This window comes from Empidonax traillii, unplaced genomic scaffold (assembly GCF_003031625.1).
Source record: "Empidonax traillii isolate 1590-97213 ecotype Southwest subspecies unplaced genomic scaffold, ASM303162v1 scaffold5:size3517227, whole genome shotgun sequence".
In the NCBI taxonomy this organism is placed as follows: domain Eukaryota; kingdom Metazoa; phylum Chordata; class Aves; order Passeriformes; family Tyrannidae; genus Empidonax; species Empidonax traillii.
Genome location: NW_020955198.1, coordinates 8,431 through 27,317, shown reverse-complemented (window position 1 = coordinate 27,317; position 18,887 = coordinate 8,431). Strand labels below are relative to the sequence as shown.

The 18,887-nt window shown below is 35.8% G+C and overlaps 1 protein-coding gene across 1 annotated transcript in view; it reads left to right on the top strand.

The window, feature by feature from the left end:
- The window catches only part of LOC114054862 (26S proteasome non-ATPase regulatory subunit 14), a 26,670-nt gene extending 8,228 nt beyond the window's left edge, over positions 1 to 18,442 (top strand). The window contains exons 4-8 of the mRNA XM_027878407.1: positions 951 to 1,002; positions 15,600 to 15,671; positions 16,000 to 16,119; positions 17,218 to 17,288; positions 18,261 to 18,442. Coding sequence (XP_027734208.1) covers positions 955 to 1,002; positions 15,600 to 15,671; positions 16,000 to 16,119; positions 17,218 to 17,288; positions 18,261 to 18,420 — 471 coding nt within the window. The 5' untranslated portion in view covers positions 951 to 954 and the 3' untranslated portion in view covers positions 18,421 to 18,442. The remainder of the gene's footprint in view (positions 1 to 950; positions 1,003 to 15,599; positions 15,672 to 15,999; positions 16,120 to 17,217; positions 17,289 to 18,260) is intronic.
- The last annotated feature ends 445 nt before the right edge of the window (positions 18,443 to 18,887 follow it).

The window sequence follows — 18,887 nt, the reverse complement described above, 5'->3', positions numbered from 1 at the left end:
TTATCTCTGAGTTTTGTTGTATAAAGCTAGGAATTTGAAGAAGACAAGAAAGCAGCATAAAGTTCTGTGAAAACTGGGACAGAACCTGTACTTAGGTATCCACAATGAAATAGTTACTGTCGTTTCAACAATAGAAAGTGAAAAAACTGCAGAGAAAGAAACATCACTGTAATTTTTTTAGCTGGGGACCTTAACAGCTCTTACTCCTGGAGATCACTCCTTTGAAAGTTGCAAGACACAAAACCTGCTTTTTCTTTTTTTAGGTAACAACTTGCATTGATTGGAATAATCTTGTGCTAAAACAATGGCACAGGCAACACTGGAAATGTATTAAGTGACTCTACTGTCACTAGTCTTCTAACTATATACACATTAAATGTTTACTTTACAGTATTTCTTTTAGTATAATGAGTTCATTAAAAAAAGCTTTTGATGCTAATTCAGAGATCCATAATCTGCTTAGTGTCTTTCACATGTAGTTTTGATGATAACTGACAAGCTGTAAGTTAATTAGCGCAGAACTTACTAATGAGGATGCTAAAATCCTTACTTTAACATTTTTATTCATGATTTTTGAACAAATTGAAGTAAATTCAATTGTATATCTAATAAGTTTTAGGAACTTTCTGGTTGTAGGTGCTGATCATAAGCAACAAAAATCCCCCAATTAATTGAATGATAGGAAAGTTTTGAAAAGTTTGACAAGAGCGCTCGTCCTCAGAAATGGGGATAACCCAAAACCAAAGCAATAAAACAAAGTCTGTTAATTAGCATGGAAGACAGCTTCTTGAATTAATATGTGGTGTTAATTAACAGGAAGTCTGATGTTGTGTTGTAATTACCACCAATATTTTTGACATACTCAGTGACTGAAGGCGAATTATATAGATAGCAATTTAGTAAACATTTCAGAGCTTGGGAACATTTTTCCTTTGTTTCTGTTTTTCTAGAAATATGGATAGACTTCTGCGACTGGGAGGAGGTATGCCTGGGCTCGGACAGGTGAGTATATAGCTTGTCAATCTTTAATATTAAGCAATTCTGGAATATTTCTTTTGTTATATTTAAAAGCAGCATCAAAAAAACCCCATAGTTCATAGTAATAATATTTGACTCCAGAAATTGTTTATGTATATGTAAATCGTTGTTATAGCCTGACCTTTTTTTTCTTTTAGTCAGTATGAATTCGTGTGCTGAGTTTACATAACATTTATTAACCTTTCATTTGGTGTCTGAACATTTTAAAGTTTGAATTGAAAAGCACTGGAGACACATAAAATTTTTTAAAAATCAATTTCCAATAATATGGAATTTCAGAACGTGAAGAGTCTTCTAAATGGCAGAACGTATTCACTGCTCCTTCATAAATGATATATTTCAGTCCTTGAATCACATTGTGATGGGGCATTACAAGATACTGAAGTATATATAAATTTCAAGAGGTAATTTGAGCTGAATTTATCACTTGTAGGTACATGTAGCTACCTGTATGTGTGTTTTATTGTGTCTTCTCTTGTTGACTGTTGTCCTCACTACTGTAACATTACTCACAGCAAAAAGGCTTCCCTGGCAGCTGTCCCTCAGTGAAAGACCTATTCACACATTGTATGGCTTCTCCTGCCACTACAAGTCCTAGTCCTTGGTCAACTGGCATGGCCATCAGTCTTCAAAAATAAAACCAAGCTGATCACATTCCATGGTGCTGATCACTGTGGATACAGGGGGGAAAAAATAATTAGGAACTTCTTTGTTTAAGGTTTGTAGGAAGAGTTATTTCCCTAAGGAACGGGCTCCAGTGTTACTTCCTTTGAGGTCTTGGCTGGCTGTAGTAGCTGGCCTTTCTCTGCCTTCCTCATCTGCCTCCAGGGCTCTGTTCTAAATCAAGAATTCAGATTCTTATTCTTCTGGAAAAGTCAGTTCTGTGTGTCTTGGACTTCATGATGTGTGTGCCATGTTGCTTCTGGGATGACTGAAGTTGCTAAACCCAGAACTTCTTTGTGTGTAGTGCCTTTGTGTCCAGTATAACTACAAAGAGGGTTTAATACTGAAGCATTTGGTGAAATATTCTAGGTGGATTTACAAACTCTAGGTGTTTTGCCAAATAAGCTGTAACGTTTTGGTGCATAATTTTTTTCCTTTTTATAGCTAAAATTCTATTCACGCTCTCTTAGTGAATCTTCAAGCCGCCCTCAGTTATTTTTAGTTTCATTTTCTTAAACGGTTATTTCTCTTGTTCTTCTGAGCTGCCAGCCTGCTTCATGACTCTTCATTTTTTTAACATCTGTGCAGTCTAATCTCTCAAGCTTTCACTTCTTAGTCCTCTCTGAACTTGACGCATATCAAAGCTGTTTTTCAAATTTACAGTTAACTCTCTGCTGTTTTCTGAATTTTTCATCTTAAAGTTTGCTAGAAAATTGTGTCAGACAATAGAATATAACATTCAGAAGAAGCTCTGAACTCCTCTAGTAGCTTTGGCCTGCAAAGCTGCTCTGTGTGTGTTTAAATATGGAGTTGTCTCTTAAATGAGTTGATGAGTATGTGTTGGATTAAAAAAAAAAGGCAGAAAACTGAATTGCTCTTTATACAAGTTGCTGCTTGCACTGGATGTCTTGACTACTTTTGTAGTCTTTTGGTTTATTGAATCAGCAGGAAGGCTTTTAAAAAAAATATTTTTATATCCTTAAGTACTGTGTTTCAGTGGATCTTCAAAGGTCACTTCTGTTCTGAATATGAATTGATTAGTAATTGAGATTGAGAGATAGTCCAGAGGGAATCAGATGTCGTTGAGTTAGAAGAGAGAAGGCGGATACTTCTTGGATAAATTTGGTAGTGCTAGAAAATAAACGGTTATTACTATTTGTTTTCACTAAAGTGTTTTAAACAACTGTACAAGGCTTTTTGTTTTTTCTTATTGCTGTGTCACAGTTGTTCTGAGCTTTTGCTTTAAAGGTTGAACATAGTAAAAACATCTGAGTGAGTCATTCTTACTAGCATAAGAATCATCTATGTGTATAGTCTGGTAGAAAGAGGCATTTTCAAAGTAGTTTTATCACATAAGTTGGCCATTATTTTTTGCTTGTAGCTAGGGGTCTGCTTAGCAGGAGGACTGCATCACATAAGGTCTGCTGACAGTCCATTTGGTTTCTCTGTAACTGATGTTGAAGTAACAGCAGATGCTTGGCCAGCACAGTTCTTTTCTGATCTCTGCCAGGGCATTCTTTCTCATTGACTTGCTTTAACTTCTTCAGCTGTAGTTACTCGGTTCTTTCCCCTTGGTAAAAGTACCTCTTGTGATTATTATCTTGTTTAGGTTTCTTTAGTTATTTTTTTCTTCATTTCCAAACTGTCCCAGTTCACTGTCCGAAATGCTCTTTGAATTAACGTTTTTGCAATATTCTATTCAAGTGTTTTGGTGTACTGTATTCCACTTGAGAACTACTTTTACTGAACTTGTGTTTCTCTTTTCTTACTACTTGCTCCTTCAGGATGCTACTGAGTGGCTGATTGGCCTTCCCTTGTCCAGAGGTGGTCAGTGCTGAATCGCAACTGCCCTAAGCCTGTCGTCATATGGCTAACAAACAAATCTTTAAGGAAGTAGTCTTCAAGTGATATTTCAACAATAAGCTTTCCCTCCAGTGACTTGTGGCTTAGAAATATTGAGTCATCTCTTCTCTTTTAGTCATAGGTGGACAAAGGGCTGTCTTTGTGGGGCAGCAGGTGGACAAGAGAGAAAGGGGGAAGAGAACTTTATAGCTTTTGGCATTACATAAGCCATCTATAGTATTTTCTGACACTGCACTTGGTCATTAACTATGTGTTCTTTTTATGGGAAAGTACCTGTATTTAGTTTTGAACTTGATGCCAAAAATATGAACTTCTTTGGAACACTTCCTCATGCAGGAATTGTTTGTCTTACATGACTGGTGTTGTACACCTTGGAAATAACCTCTTATTGTGTTGAATTTCTGCTCTTGTGGTAAATGCATAAGATGAACGAATCACAGAGGCTTTTTCAAAAAGATTTAGGGGAACTGTAAAAGATTGAAGGTGTTGTGATGTCCCAAAGAAAATGCTTATTACATCCCTCCCTTGTAGTTAATGGAAATTAAGATTTTTGTAATGCCCTTGTTTTTCTTGTATGGTCATCTCTCTTTCTCCTCCTGCCCCTTATCATGTTGCGTTTATTTTTCAATTATATTCTCTTCCTGATATATTTCCATCTCTCCCTGTTCATCCCCCTGGAATACTGCCTGCCAAGAATTTCAGCAGTGATTTAGTACTTTACTTTGCATTGTACATTTGCTGCAGACAAATTAACAGGCTTTGTGGGGTACGTAAAAGCATTCTACTTATGTAGCAGGCAGGAATTTGGAGCAACACTCCTCTTCATTTTGTACGCTGAACTATTGTTTGCTAGTGAAATCAGTTCCACATATGCCTCTATTAGGCAGTCCTACTGAGTATTGTTAAAGGATGTGAGCAAATGAGGTGCATTTTTAGCCGAGCTTTCTCTGCCCATAACTTTCAGAACAATAGTCCAAGCAATACAAGTTCTTGTCTGTGCTAGCACATGCTGAATCCAGATGTGATAGGAAGCAGTGAAATGATGGCATGTCTTAAAAATGCTGTTGAAGTAATTTTTCATTACTTGATGGATTTTTGAAAATATTAATTTACAGTGCTCTGTTCATGCAGACAACTGTTCTAGTACAATAAATGAAAAATAAAACTCATTCTGTATTTTTGAATTAACATATTTGATGACAGAGGGGAAGGGAAAAAATCCAAATGGAAAGGGAGGGGGAGACAGAGAACTGACCTGTATCTTATAAGGAGTGTTTACACCTTGACTTGGAATATAGAAAATAGAAGTGCAGATAGCTATTTTATTTGAATCATGGACTTGCCAATTAGCCATCAAGTGCTTCCATCTGTGAAATAGTTGATCAGATGGGTTAGCTGGGATGTTTCCAGATTAGGGCATTGTAAATGGCACTTGAAAACTGTCACTTTGATTATGAGGTTTCAAGCATTGCACTGCTTGATGCTGTGGAACCTTTTTCCTCTTGTATGATCATGAGTTTTTTAGAACATGCTTATCCATTTAGTAAATCTGTGGCACCACAGGAACTTGGGAGACCTGCTGCTAATCTAAAGTTGTGTTTTGTCTGCTGATCGAGGCAGGATGGTTATTAGAGAAGAATACAGTGCACTCTTCTGCGGGACTTCTGCATAGGAGTTGGTGCTCTGGCAGGCAGAGAAGGGTCAGGCTCAGTGTACATCATTCCCAATTAACAATTACATGCAAGTTTCCTTGGATTACTTCATTAAGCTGATGTATCTCTTGAAGTACATGACTTGTTCTTGAGTCTTACATCTTCCGTATGTAAACAAAAAAACCACCAATAATAAAAATTCAAACCCAAAATTAAACCCAGACACCTCATCCCTCCTCACCAAAAACTCATCCAGGAACAAAGCATACATCTTACTGAAGATTGTTTTGTTTTACTGATTCTTGAAACAGGTTGTGTGTTAATCTGAAGGGTGCAAATCTGTTGTCTTTAATGAAGTTCTTTTTTCCTTGAAAAGCTGTAGAGTGTTCTTGTATCTCCGTATCTGTTGTACCTGTACTGCTTTATCCTTTCTGTATCTCCTGGGTGTATATGCTTTGTATGGTTTGAATTGTGGTGATACACTATTGTCTGCATCTCACATGTATTTGACACTTCAGATACGCCTTTTGAGAATTCTCTGCCAGGGTAATAAATCTGAATTAGAGCTTTTAAAATTGTGCATCATTTCTGTGCCATTGCTTCTGAGACATTTTCCAGCAAAGTTCTCAAGTACGAAGGATGTTACTATTTCTGGAATTCCAATGTAACTCCCAGTAGGTGAGATGGCGTACAATTTGGGCGGTTTATTTCAGTTCTTTTTTTCCCTGGAAGCTATCAACCCATTTAAAGAATAAAAAAATGTTCTCAGTGACAAGCATTTTTTCATCCATTAAAAACATCTGACATCAACTTCCGTAAGAAGTTAAGAAGACTTAATCAATTGCCTACCTTATCTTCTGTAAAAAGTCTTAACATCAGTTTATAAATCCAAAATATACGGTTTTGCTTTAAGGAGACAATAACCACCTTAGATATAGCAAGTACGCTGTTTTACTTCCATAGTCTGGGATGAGTATTTTATTGCATTGATTAGTGTTTTAGTGAAAGGCTGTCCAGCAAAGACTTCATATCAAATTTAGAGTCTGCTTACAGTGGAGGCAATAACTCCATGAGTCAAGCTAGGCTTATTTGAAAGTTGTTGGAGACTGCTAAAGGCAGAGTATAGAAATATGATAGAATTGGTTTAGAAGCAGTCATATCATTGTACTTAAACCCTATATGTGTTTTGTGTTGTAAAGACTGTCTTTACAGTAAGATGGCTGCACTACAGACACACCTCACATTTTAATCACAAACAAACATAAAACTAAAAAAACTAGTGGGTTGTGTCTGAGCATTATCAGTTTACTCTGATCTACTATTTTACTCTAGCAACCATTTTTAGCTACCTTCTCTTGGCCTCAGATCTTAAACTTTCATATTTCTAATAATTAGGCAATTAGCTTCTCTCTCCTTGATTTAATTGCCAGTGTAGTCCAGCCGACTTTATCCAGAAGAGGCAAAGGAGCTTGAAGAGGGAAGTGAGTGTAGCCATAATGAGAAAGAACATGAGGGAAAAAAAGACTAAACAAGAAGAGACATCCTTGTGCCTTTTGCATTACACCTATTAATTTGAAATGCTCCATTCTGTAAGCTGCCTTACAGTGATTGATTTAATTTCTTTCTCTTAGAAGTTATATCTTCTTTCTGAAATCCCATGCTAAGTTTCAATGCTACTATCCAGCACCTTGGAACAAGGGCTTCTGTTTGCTTTCTGCTGTGTAGAAGAGTCCTCTTTAGGCTTTTCCTGGAAGTTTGAAGTGTTCTTGTGTTAGTAGTGGTGTGGTTTTGGGCAGGGTTGGTTGGTTGTTTTTCAAGTGTTGCAAACAACCTTCCTACATATTGCTACTGAGTCTCCAGCTCACCTGCTCATATCCACAGGACCAGCTCTTCACAACAGAGAACCTGTAGGCATATAGAACCCAGTACATTCTTCTACATAATGAGTAAAATGCTGTGCTGCTCAAAGAGTACTTTAGGGTGATCTCAGGTAACACCTGCTGATGGGTACTTGCCTTCTTTGCAGGACTGTGTCTAGAATAAGGTAATTAAAAATCTGCATTAGAGACTTCTGGAGGCAGACAAAAATCTACAAATGCTGACTTGTCATGTGCATTGAGGCTCCTGGTTCTAAATCCCACTACCTTCTGTAAATCTGATAGGAACAGATAACAGGTTAGTCCTGGTTTTATTCTGGAGTGAAACTGGGCTTTGGATTTTCTTCTTATTTCCAGTATATTGAGGTTGTGAAAAATAATAGTTCCTTTTAAAAGGATGTAGAGTGTCACTGAGGATTTGTTGTGTCCCTGATCTTATGGCTTTTTACTAATCATAACGTTATCATACAATCATAGAATAGTTTGGCTCAGAAGGGACCTTTAAAGGTCATCTAGTCCAAATTGTCCTTGTGCTTGATAATGAGGAATATTAACGGTAGTGATGCAGCATATCTTCCCTTGCATCTCAGTGAATTTGTAGCTTATATGAGGTAAAGACAGAGGAAACACTGAACCAGGAAAGATGACACTTAAATGGCCATTTCTTGCGCCAGTTGCGTTGGGAAAATTGCAGAAAGTCTGACTACTGCAAATTGCATCCAGGTGATATATGTAAGTAATATTATAGCGTGAATGCATGTTAATATTGGGTAATAAAAATTTATTTCTAGAAAAATTAGACTAAATAGAATGACTCTAAAGTACAGTGCAGTAAAATTAAACATAACGGACCTCAAAAGAACTTCAGTTAGCATTATTTGATGCCAAATCTGGTAAATATTTTTTTCTTAGTAAGTTTTAAGCCTCTGTCTTCAACAATGTTTTCAAAGGTAGTGTTGGAAAACAGTAGTACTGGCTTTTTTGTAGAAGACCTTTTAAAATTCTGACAGTTTTGGGCAATTAGATGAGCAAAACGTTACGTTGTATGAGCATTTGGGAAATCCTGCGTGTGCCCTCACTGGTGAATTACTATACCTGTGCCATTAAATTGTTAAGAGTACAGTAGAGATTGCTAATAGATGGATAGGATAGAAACATAAGCTAAACTTTGGCTTCCTTTTGTTAACTGAAATTCCAACCAGGCTCTTCAAGTGTCCCAGTAAACTGGAGACTATTTATGTTTGAAGTTCTGCTTAATTAAAAGCAATCAAATAATAACAACGAACAAAAGCATCACAGAAAAACTCCAACAACAACAACAAAACCACAACCAAAGAACAAACCAAAAACCACCACACAAACACAAAAGAAAACCGCAAAACCCCACAGAAACTAAAACCACAAACAAGCAGAAAAGCTAAGCAGTAACATCTTGGCTCTGCACCAAAGAGGTGTTGGCAAACTTATGATCCCAACCCGTTTAACCAACTGCTCAAAGCTATACAAAGTTCTGTGTTCTGTAATTTTGGTTTTTGAAGATACAGGGAGATGTATCTCAAACGGCATAAACATTGCTGTTTATGGAGTTCTGTTGTAAATGTGAACCTGGATAAACTTTTTTTAGGAGACAGAATTTTGTAAAACATACTGAGACAGTTTTTATCTGGTCTGTTAAGGTGGGGTTTTTTTCAGAGGTTTTCAATTTAAAGTAGCAGTTGATGCCACATTACTTCCATAGTGTCCCTACTCCATTTTGGAGTCTTTGAGACTAAACATGTTACTACAATTTTTATTTCTTCTGACATATGGTGTAAGAAGACAATGTGATCCTTTGAGAAATCTAGGCTGTTTGTTAAGGCTTATGGTATTTTGTGGTCTGTTATGTATGCTTGATTATAATTGGTATAAAAATGGACCTAAACATACAAACTGTTTAGGCATAAGGCTAGTTTCAAAGTCTAATCCTGTTGATGTGGATCTAACTTCAAAATTGCGTGTGTACTAGCTTGAAAATAGCAATAAAATTTCAAATTCCTACTAATAACTGTGCGATTCACAGTGCAAAATAATGTATTTTTCCTTTTTTAATGAACTCTCTGATTTTTAAAATTTTTTTATGACCTCAGTAATTTTCTCTGTCATGACTGATCATGTTAACTTCCTGTACTGCAGAAAATACAATACATGGCTTCTGGTGCTTGTCATGACAAAGTTGCTAGAACCATTGAGATCCAGGAGTATGGTTTACTCCCTTTGTCACATCCGCTGATGAAACATGACGTGGTAATTTCTATAAGTGTATTGTCTCAGTACAGCAAAAAATTATTCCACAATCCAAATTCTGTTTAGATTTTTAGGCTTAGCAATGTGTAAAAAGCACTATGCTGATCTAAGAAATCTTTTATTTATATCACCGGGTTGTACCACTTAGTGACAAAGGCCAAGTAGAGAAGAGCAGTGGTACTCTGGTGAACTTTTAAGGTCTTATTATCCCTAATAGCTCTGCCTCCTCTGCACTCATGCTCATGTTTGTGTCTGCTCTGCAGGTAGTATTCTGGAATGGGTTTTTTTCCCTCATAACAAACTATACACACACAGTTGAATTTACCTACACAAAACTGTAGTTTTAAGCTTTCTTTGTGTTCTGATCCCTCCATGCATCCTTAGTGTGAGAAATTACTATTTTACAATGATTGTCTTTGCATTTATACCTCAGTTGCCTTCTGCCCCTTACCTACATAAGAAAATGTCATCTTTACCTGAAACACTTGTTCTGGAGGAGGTAGAGAAAGGAAATGAAGAAAATGTGGGGGGTGAATTCTTATTTAAATTAAAAAGTGATGCAAGGGGTTTTTTATCGTTTTTTTTTTTTTTTTTAGTTAGTCTATCTCAATTGTCTTTGGATATAACAGCTGAAAATACGTATTGAAAGGGTTAAGTCGGCATGAAAGAATTCATTTCCACTTTAATGACCTAGCCTTGCTGGGTTAGGACGATGGGGAACATGCTTCTGACTTGTACTCCTATTGCCAATTAACACCTCCTATAACAGGTTGCCTCAGCTAGTCATTGAAGCAGAGGCAGTAGAAATAGTTTACATGCAGCTTGTTTTTCACACTAGTTGTTTAATACTCACAAAATTAAAGTATTAAAAGGTTCTTTCTTACCTTACTGGGAAAGAAAGAAAACACTATAGCAGCCGTGGTTTGCTTGCGTGTCCTATGTTCATGTTTAAATTGTTCCAATTGCAAAAATAAATAGGAAAAAAAAAGTAGTAAAGATTGTAGCAGTTTTTATATTTTACTCAGTAATATGTTTTTTGGTGCATTAAAGCTGAGATGTGCTCTACAGTACTTTAGTTCACTGCCTTTGGGTTTTTATTAGAGTTGCCCCTGCAAAACCGAGTTTCTTTGAAACAGCAAGGGTGTATTTCAAAATCATCTTTCGTGCTATTAGCACGACACCGTAGCAGTGTGTCAAATCCATTTAAACAATGGAAAATGTGTCCATTTGTGGACTGTTTCTCAGTTGCTCATGTAATTAATCAAGTCCACCTTCTATACTTATTTGAATAAATGTAAAATAGTACAAATAAAGAGCAGTGCTCTAAAATGACACTTTAGTTCACATTTAATAATAAAATTGGCTAAATAATTGATATCAGTTCACACTAAGAGAAAGGTGAAGTAATATACCTAAAAGTGTTAACAAATTTGCTAAAAGGCCTGAGTAGATAACACTTCAAGGCGTTAGTTTTTATCCTGTTAGAATGGCAAATGCCTTTAACACTTAGTCAACAAGGGCTGCCCAAGTAAAGGGCTGCTTTTTATATTGGATCATTTCTTTAACTGTTTGGACCAAAATAGTATCATGAATAATTTAATATTACAGTTCAATTTTCTGTTCATAACTTGCATGTGATTCTTTTTCCATTACAAGTTGTACTAAAAAAAAAAAAAGTATTTGAGTAGTGCTAACTTAATTTGATCAATTATTATTGAACTTGGGATTCTGCCATTCTAAACAAAAACAAACCCAGAGTTTGGTTGGGTTTTATGAGATGGCTGACCATCAGGCAGCTCATTTCACTGGCTGACAGTAAGTATAGATGATTCAGAATAAACATCCATTTCCAGTAAGTGGCCCATAAAAGTATTTTTTTAAGCAGTTTTTAAATTTTAATAATTACTATATCCAGCTTATACAGGCTTACTTGGGAAAAAGAACGTTCAATATTCCTTGCAGTTTCCAAATCTGATTTTTCTCCAGTTCCCCGAGAAATAATCCAATAAAGCTGCAATTGCTGTTTTGCAGTGAGATGGACAGTCTCCGAAAACTGAGCAAGTGGGATAACTGTCAGTCCTTCGAATACCATAATGTAACCAAAAATACCAGCAGATCTTTTGCATTGTAGATAGAAATGCTTTCTTGTTTGGGTTCCTGACACCAGTTAATTTAATTTGGTACTCTGCTTCATAAGGATGGTGCTTCTTTGTTAAAGTTGGCAGGCAGTGAAGTTTATGAACAGTGGTAATAGCACATGCTGTGGAGGGTCAGTGAAAAATACTTGCCTCCATGTAGAGATTGGCTATTAAAGTCTTTCTTCCTCTTTTTTGGATGAAAGAAATGTATAAACTTCTGTGAAAGACTAGCAGAAACAGGCCAAAGAGATCTCAAAACGTATAACTCATATCTAGCTCCCATGTGCTGTGTAACTAACATGCAGAAGCTTGGGCTGTCACTCCAGGGCTGTGTTAGAATATCAGCCATTTGTGGAAAAGAAGGTGATGAGAGATGGAAGTAAGTTGGTTCCAGTTTCCAAATATCTGTTTTTTCAAATGGCATCATCTAAAGTCAAGTAAACAACTTGGAAGACCCAAGATCTATTCTGTTGGTTTTATTTATTAAATCTTTAAAGGTTTTATGTTAAAAATTTGATGAACTTTGGCTTTAGCATTTTCTGTAGAAATACAAATGTGTAATTACAGTATTTTGTGTGGCAATTTCGCTTATCTTTGGTAGAAAAATTATGCAAAACTTGACCTATGGATCATTTCCTCCTCAAAATTCCTGAATTTCAGTATTCTTTTGAGCAGTTCATTCTAATCTGTATTCAAAACAAAGGAAGGAATATTAACATGAAAACGAATACACAAAATTGGTACGGTGCAAGGAAGAGTTTACTTTTCCCATAATTTAGCTAGTAATTAAAATCTGTAAGGAGAACAGAGCAGACGCAAAGGAGTTAGTGAGGTCACACAAAAGAAGCATCAGCGACCAAGGACATACTGAGTATGTACTGAGTTTTTAAAAGATGACTGAGAATTATTAAACCTGCATTGTATACCACCATTAGCTAATTTTTATGAATTCAGGTAAATTGGTTGAACTGCACAATAAGAGTGGCAGCTGGTCTTTAGTACCTTTACTGTCTCATGACGTGCTTAAAGTGGAGCAGTGAAGTTTGCAGTTGATACCTCCTAATGTGGTCATTTATATATATATATATATATTTAAACACATATAGCATGCAATATCATTCACAGTGAATACTATGGCTTTAAAAAAAACCCAAAACAACCTAGCAAAAGCTAAGCAAGTTGATTTACACCAATGAAGCATTCCTTTATGAATTAGCAACATTTCCTATACTGAAAATAAAGTTGAGTAGCAGTGCTGGCAACTGGCAAGGGGACTTCTAACTTTTGAATACAGAAACTACTTTATCTCATAGAATGCCTAAAGATTTGATGAAGTAATGTTAAATATCCCCTGTTTTGGACCATCACCAAGGTAATAAGCATTTGGAATCTCCAAGGAATATAGAAATCATAAGGAAATATTAGAAATCAGTACCGTAGGTTTACACCCTGCTTTAGTTCCTATCTTCTCTTAAACTAAAGGTTATTTATTTGCCATGTTACATAAACAAAATGCATTAATGTTTGTCTTTGTTTCCTCCCCATAAGTGGTGAATCTCCTAACTGATTTTACAGAGGCATCTGTATAGGGGACAGAGACATGATTAATTCCTCAGCTGCAAGATGGATGTCAGATCTTAACACACACTAGAGTTTCCGTAGAGGAGAGCCTATTTGAGAACCGTGGTCTGCAGAGTAAACTTCAGTTCAAGCTCCTGATTTTTGAGAAGCTAGTCTCAATCAAACATCAGCATTAGCCTTCCGTAAATCATGGAACTACTTATGCTAGTTTGGGGGAGATTTTTTAAGCTATTCTCTATTTAAAAAAATACTGAATGGTATAATGGGAAGGTTACTTACCGTGAAATGTTAAACAAAATCTGGAACAAATGTAGAATGTATATGGTGATCACAGCATGGGTATTATTGTTCATCCTAAAGGTGAAGGTTACTGAGTTTGTATTATTACCCTCACTGCAGACCATCTCTGGTCTAGAACTGATAGAAAAAAGGAGTTGTTAACAAACTAGAAAGTTACTTTTAAAATTAAAACCCAGTTTATCTGGGCTTTATTCTTTGCAGTGGTTGTAGAAACTTGAGTGTTTGTGCTTTCCAAATTCTAAGTGAACGCTTGAAAGTGAATCATTAGAATAGACTTAAAGCAAGAGAGAGACGGTTAAAAAAGTAAACTGACATTCATATGGAGGAAAATAATAGGAACAGTATCAGAAAATGATTGGGCATTTGAGGATTTACAGTCAAACAATTTAATTGTAGAAAGTTTTGTTTAAGTGATTCAGGTGCTCTGTTCATCTGGTTCTGTGAAATGTTCTGAGGAACTGCTCACAGAGTTTTTCAGCATGAGTGCTAGAGGAGCATGTCTCCATTGGAGCATCTCATTGTTGGCCTAGGGTTACACCAGACAAATACTTGATGAAGGGGTGAGGTTGATGCAAAATGGACCTTTGGTGAGAATACAGGTGAAAAGTTAAACCTATTGGAAGACTGCTGAGAAGGCCAAAGTGACAGGAATTAGCAATGAGTAGTAAGAAGTGAGGAAGAGCAAATGTAACAAAGATGGTCAGCAATATCCAAGTTGGAAATAAAGGTTTTAAGCTATTATGAAGCAGCTGTGGTTGACACAGATCCGTGCATGTATATGAGTTTCAAAATACAAAGATTGGATTCAAAATATAAGGATTGGATCTGGAATTAATAGAGAAGGTGTTTGTTGATGCTAGGGGAGAAAAAAACCAAACTGAATTTTCTTATTGTCTGTATTCTAAAGACTAGATGTTGTTTTTGTGTGTATGAAAAAATGCAGAAAAGACAATTATTATACAAATGTAATATTTTGATTACTTAAATACCTGGTTTTATCTTCAGGAGATAATGGCATGTGTTGACTACTTTCTTCTGTTTCATGTCGTGTGGATGCACATTGTACTGAATTTCCTCTTACAGGGAAAAATCTGGAATTTATTTGAAGCTTTTCCTTTTTTTCCCCAGTTTTACTTACAACTGTGGAATCTAAGTTCTAAATCTGCAAAATGTTTGTGTAAAAGCACCAGTTTTCCTCTTTTAACTTAATGTGGAGTATCTCTTTTTATTTACCATACTCCCTAGTTGCTTTGTTGCCTTTCTAAGTTTACATCACTTCATGCAGAAGTAACCTGTGTCTTTTCAGCAGAAATTTGTTGTACACAATTTTGTAATAAAGTAATGAATGTGCTGTTAATTGCCTGTGATGAGGTATACTGGTGTGGAATTCTGTATATAAGAACAACATTTCTTTTGCTCCTTGAGAAAGGGACATAGAAACTGCTGCCTCCTGTGTTTTTCATTTTCAGCAGTACACAGAACCTGTTTCAACCAATCATTCACACCTGGGACAGTTGTGCTAATTTTTGAATAACTACTCATAAGGCAAAGAGCAAAGTATTTTGTTCACAGCTTTTCCACCTAGGGATCAGAGGTCCGTTTTTTCTCTCACTGTACCAGTGTATCTGCAAAGTACTCCCATAGCCTTTATCTGCAAGTCCTCTTTAGCTGAAAGCTGATGAAGCAAAGGGAAATTGCTGTTTGTGTTGGTGCCAGTTAATCATGCTAGCCCAGCAGCATTTACATTCACACCACTGTAAGAAACACATAGTTAATTGGAGAAGGGGCCATATTTTACAGCTGAGGAAGGTTTGCATTGCAGCAAGGCTGACTAATGGAAACTTATCTGACTCTTAGCCTGAATGGCTTGTAACAGGTTTGTACCCAGTGCAATACTTGCTAGTTTTATATTTGACTGATGATGATAAGATTGCTCTTTAGACTGTGTTCTTTGGTTTGGGGGGAAATGGGATGATGTCTGGGTGACCTTTTACAAAATACATTAGTGAAGGAAGGTGCTGCAAAGAAGTGTTTAGTGTTTGAGTGTGCATTTTTTTGTTTTGTTTGTAACAACTGCATCTAATCCACAAAGTCACAGTTATACATGCATTTCTCTGTAAGTTTTGTAATATGGAAAACAAGAAAATGTTTTGAAACTGCAGAATAACAATGGTGGAGAAAATAATTATTTATTCTTTCCATAGGGGCCACCAACAGATGCTCCTGCAGTTGATACGGCAGAACAGGTTTATATCTCTTCCCTTGCACTGCTGAAAGTAAGTGTTCTGTGCGTACTGTCTCTGAGTATAGTGCTGGAGATAGAGCACCTGGCAGCTTTCCAAAGTTTATGGACTTGTATTCCCTAGGTGCTGGTCAGACTAATTTTATAAACAAATTAATACTGATTGCAACACTCAGAAACTTACTCTAATTAGTTCTGTTCTGCTTTGTTGGCTTTGTTTTTACTATTTTATAGTTCATTACAGTTTCCAAATCTGCTACAAGTTGCAAATTAACTATAAATCAACAAAGGCTGAAAGAACTACCTCAAATCAAACTTGAACCTCCTGTTAAACATATAATGTCATTTGGTCTTGATTCCAGATGTTGAAGCATGGTCGTGCTGGTGTCCCTATGGAAGTCATGGGTCTGATGCTTGGAGAATTTGTTGATGATTATACTGTGAGAGTGATTGATGTTTTTGCAATGCCACAGTCTGGAACGGTGAGTTCTTTGTATCTAGACCTTGATAATTTTGTTGCTTGTTTGTTTTTTTCCTTATGGTAAATTTATTTTTGAAAGCTTTGTGTGCTTTGCCTCTGATGCAATCTGAAGGTATAATGTGTGAGTTATAGTTCGAACAAGTCTGATGGATTTAAGGGTTTCAGTAAAACTGAAAAAAATTAGTCAAAACTTTTTTTAGCAAAGTCTAGTACTGAAGTGTGTATATCAATATATGCATATATATGTTATGTTCTTACGTAGAATAAATATATTGGTATTACATGACTTATAAGATTTATAAATTGATAACTTTCAGAACTCATATACTGTGAGCCAGAAAAAGGATTCAAAACTTGAAATGTTTGAGGAGAAGCATATCATGCACTTCATTGTGATGGTGCTATAGATACACTTCAAACTAGATATACTTCAAACTTCCTCTCTTTGTCAGATCTTAGTGGCATGTCTCTTAAATGATATTTTTGTGATGTGAAAAAATTATGTATTTTAATTTTGAGTAAGAATATCCATTTTATAAAGAGATTAAAGAGATTAATCAAGGGGCATAACTGAGATTTATGATGCTTTATTTTGTGTAACTAGAATGAAATGTTCTCAAAAGAAGCAATGGGGTCCTTTTGTAACTCAGAGCTGCACATCAATTAAATCTTCAAAGTCTTTTGTCCTGAGTTTATTCTATACCTGTGCATGATATAAATATCTGCATAAAGCCAATATATGATATTTATCTTGAATAAAACCTGTAGAGCTGAACTTGTGAGAAACAACAGGCCACTGTTTTGCAGAGCAAACAGAGGAGGAAAAGATAAATTCCTGTGCCTATTTAATCATGTTTTCTCATTGTAGAGATTACTTACATAGCAATTCAAAATCTTCTTTCAGTATTTTAAAAATCACATTGAAATACATTCCTAAAAATTGTATTTTGCGTTTAAGGGAGTTCTATCTTGTAGTACTATTCAGGTTGCCTTTTTAAAAAGATACTTATAAATATTTTTTTGTATGGAAAGTAACAAGTTAAAAGATAATATTACTTTATGTACAACTAGTATGATGTTTGTCTGTCCTTTGAATCAGGGTGTCAGTGTGGAAGCAGTGGATCCTGTATTTCAAGCAAAAATGTTGGATATGCTGAAACAGACTGGAAGGTAAGTCACCGTACAGAGGGCTGTCAGTAACAAGTACTCCTTGCATGATTCTTAGAAAAAACAGCTGGCTTTCTGCAAAACTAGTGATCTAGGGGCTATTAATAATGTTTAAAAATAAATAATTGGCCCAGAAATTAAGTGAGTAGCATAGCGTGTAATTCAGTCCCCTTCCTGCATTTCAGTTGTCAGGAGACTGTCACTCCTGTTAAACCTACAGCTTTGATTATTGCACAGAAAGATTAGAATGCTGCTCAATTTAGTGTAGGTGATTACTACACAGTACCTGCTTAAAAGATTGATTTTTTTATTTAACCCTTTAAATAAGATTTTAAAAAATTAGGAAGCTGTAGCTTTTTCATGAACAATTTTAATGAAAAGAAAGGGAAAATAATTTTGTAAAAAATTCTAGTATTTAAACAAATTTTTATTTTACTCCTACCTCTCAACAGTTGTCGTCTGCTTGCTCAAATTCTTTTACTGTGGGAAAAACTTCAAAATTAATGTTAGCAAAAGGCTCAGCAGCTGAACAGAACAGTGCAAATTGCTTTTTGACTGAGTTCCTAGTTCTACTGCTGGTTTAATTGATATTTAATCCTTTCCCACCGTTGGTTCCCGTTGTCCATGTCTGAAATGGACTTTCTGCCGTGAAAATTCAACCTTCAATGCCAAGGAGTTAAAGAGTAGATATTTACTCAAGTGCTGAAAGGGTAAAAACTGGTTCAGGGAAGGTGTGGTAACAGGGTGAAAAACTGAAAGCATGATCTACCACTGCTAATGTGTATCCCTTAATGATAGCCCTCTTTTGTCGCATTTATTCATGTCCGTGTTTTCACCATACTATGGTGAGTAATTTAAATGTTACCAATGGTGTTTTGTTCACAGCTCATCGTAATTTATGCCCTGATACGTTCCTACTTCTTCTTGCGATACATGTTTATATTTTTAAGAATCTCAATGTCCTCTTTGTTTCAGACCTGAGATGGTAGTTGGTTGGTATCACAGTCATCCTGGCTTTGGCTGTTGGTTGTCTGGTGTAGATATCAATACCCAGCAAAGCTTTGAAGCCTTATCAGAAAGAGCTGTTGCTGTGGTGGTGGATCCCATTCAGAGTGTAAAAGGAAAGGTATGGTAGGCTTGCTTTTTATTTTTAAGGTACTTCGGTAAGATTTAATTTAGAGGCACTATAAATATGTGTAAGTTCTTGATTTTTAGAGGCCTATATTGTATTAAAAAAATAAAAATTTTTAAAAACCCACCTCACTGTAAATGAAAAGATCATTTCTAGTTTATTCCTCAGCTCACATCAGTAGTCCTTAAACAGGCTGGAAGTCTTTGATATTGTTAGTACACATAACCAATAATAATTCTCTCATAATATTTTGCTATTCAGGTGTCACTCAACAGGTTTGCAACTAGTAATTCAAGTATACATTGTTTTATATGTTACATTTTAGCTACAAAATCTAAGATCAGTTACTAACAGATTGGAAAAGGTTCCGCCCCTTAACTTGAGTACTAAGAAGGCATTGATTTACAGGCATTGCATATGATGGGTTTTAGTATAATTTCTATTCTAAATGTTTTGGGCAATAAAACTAC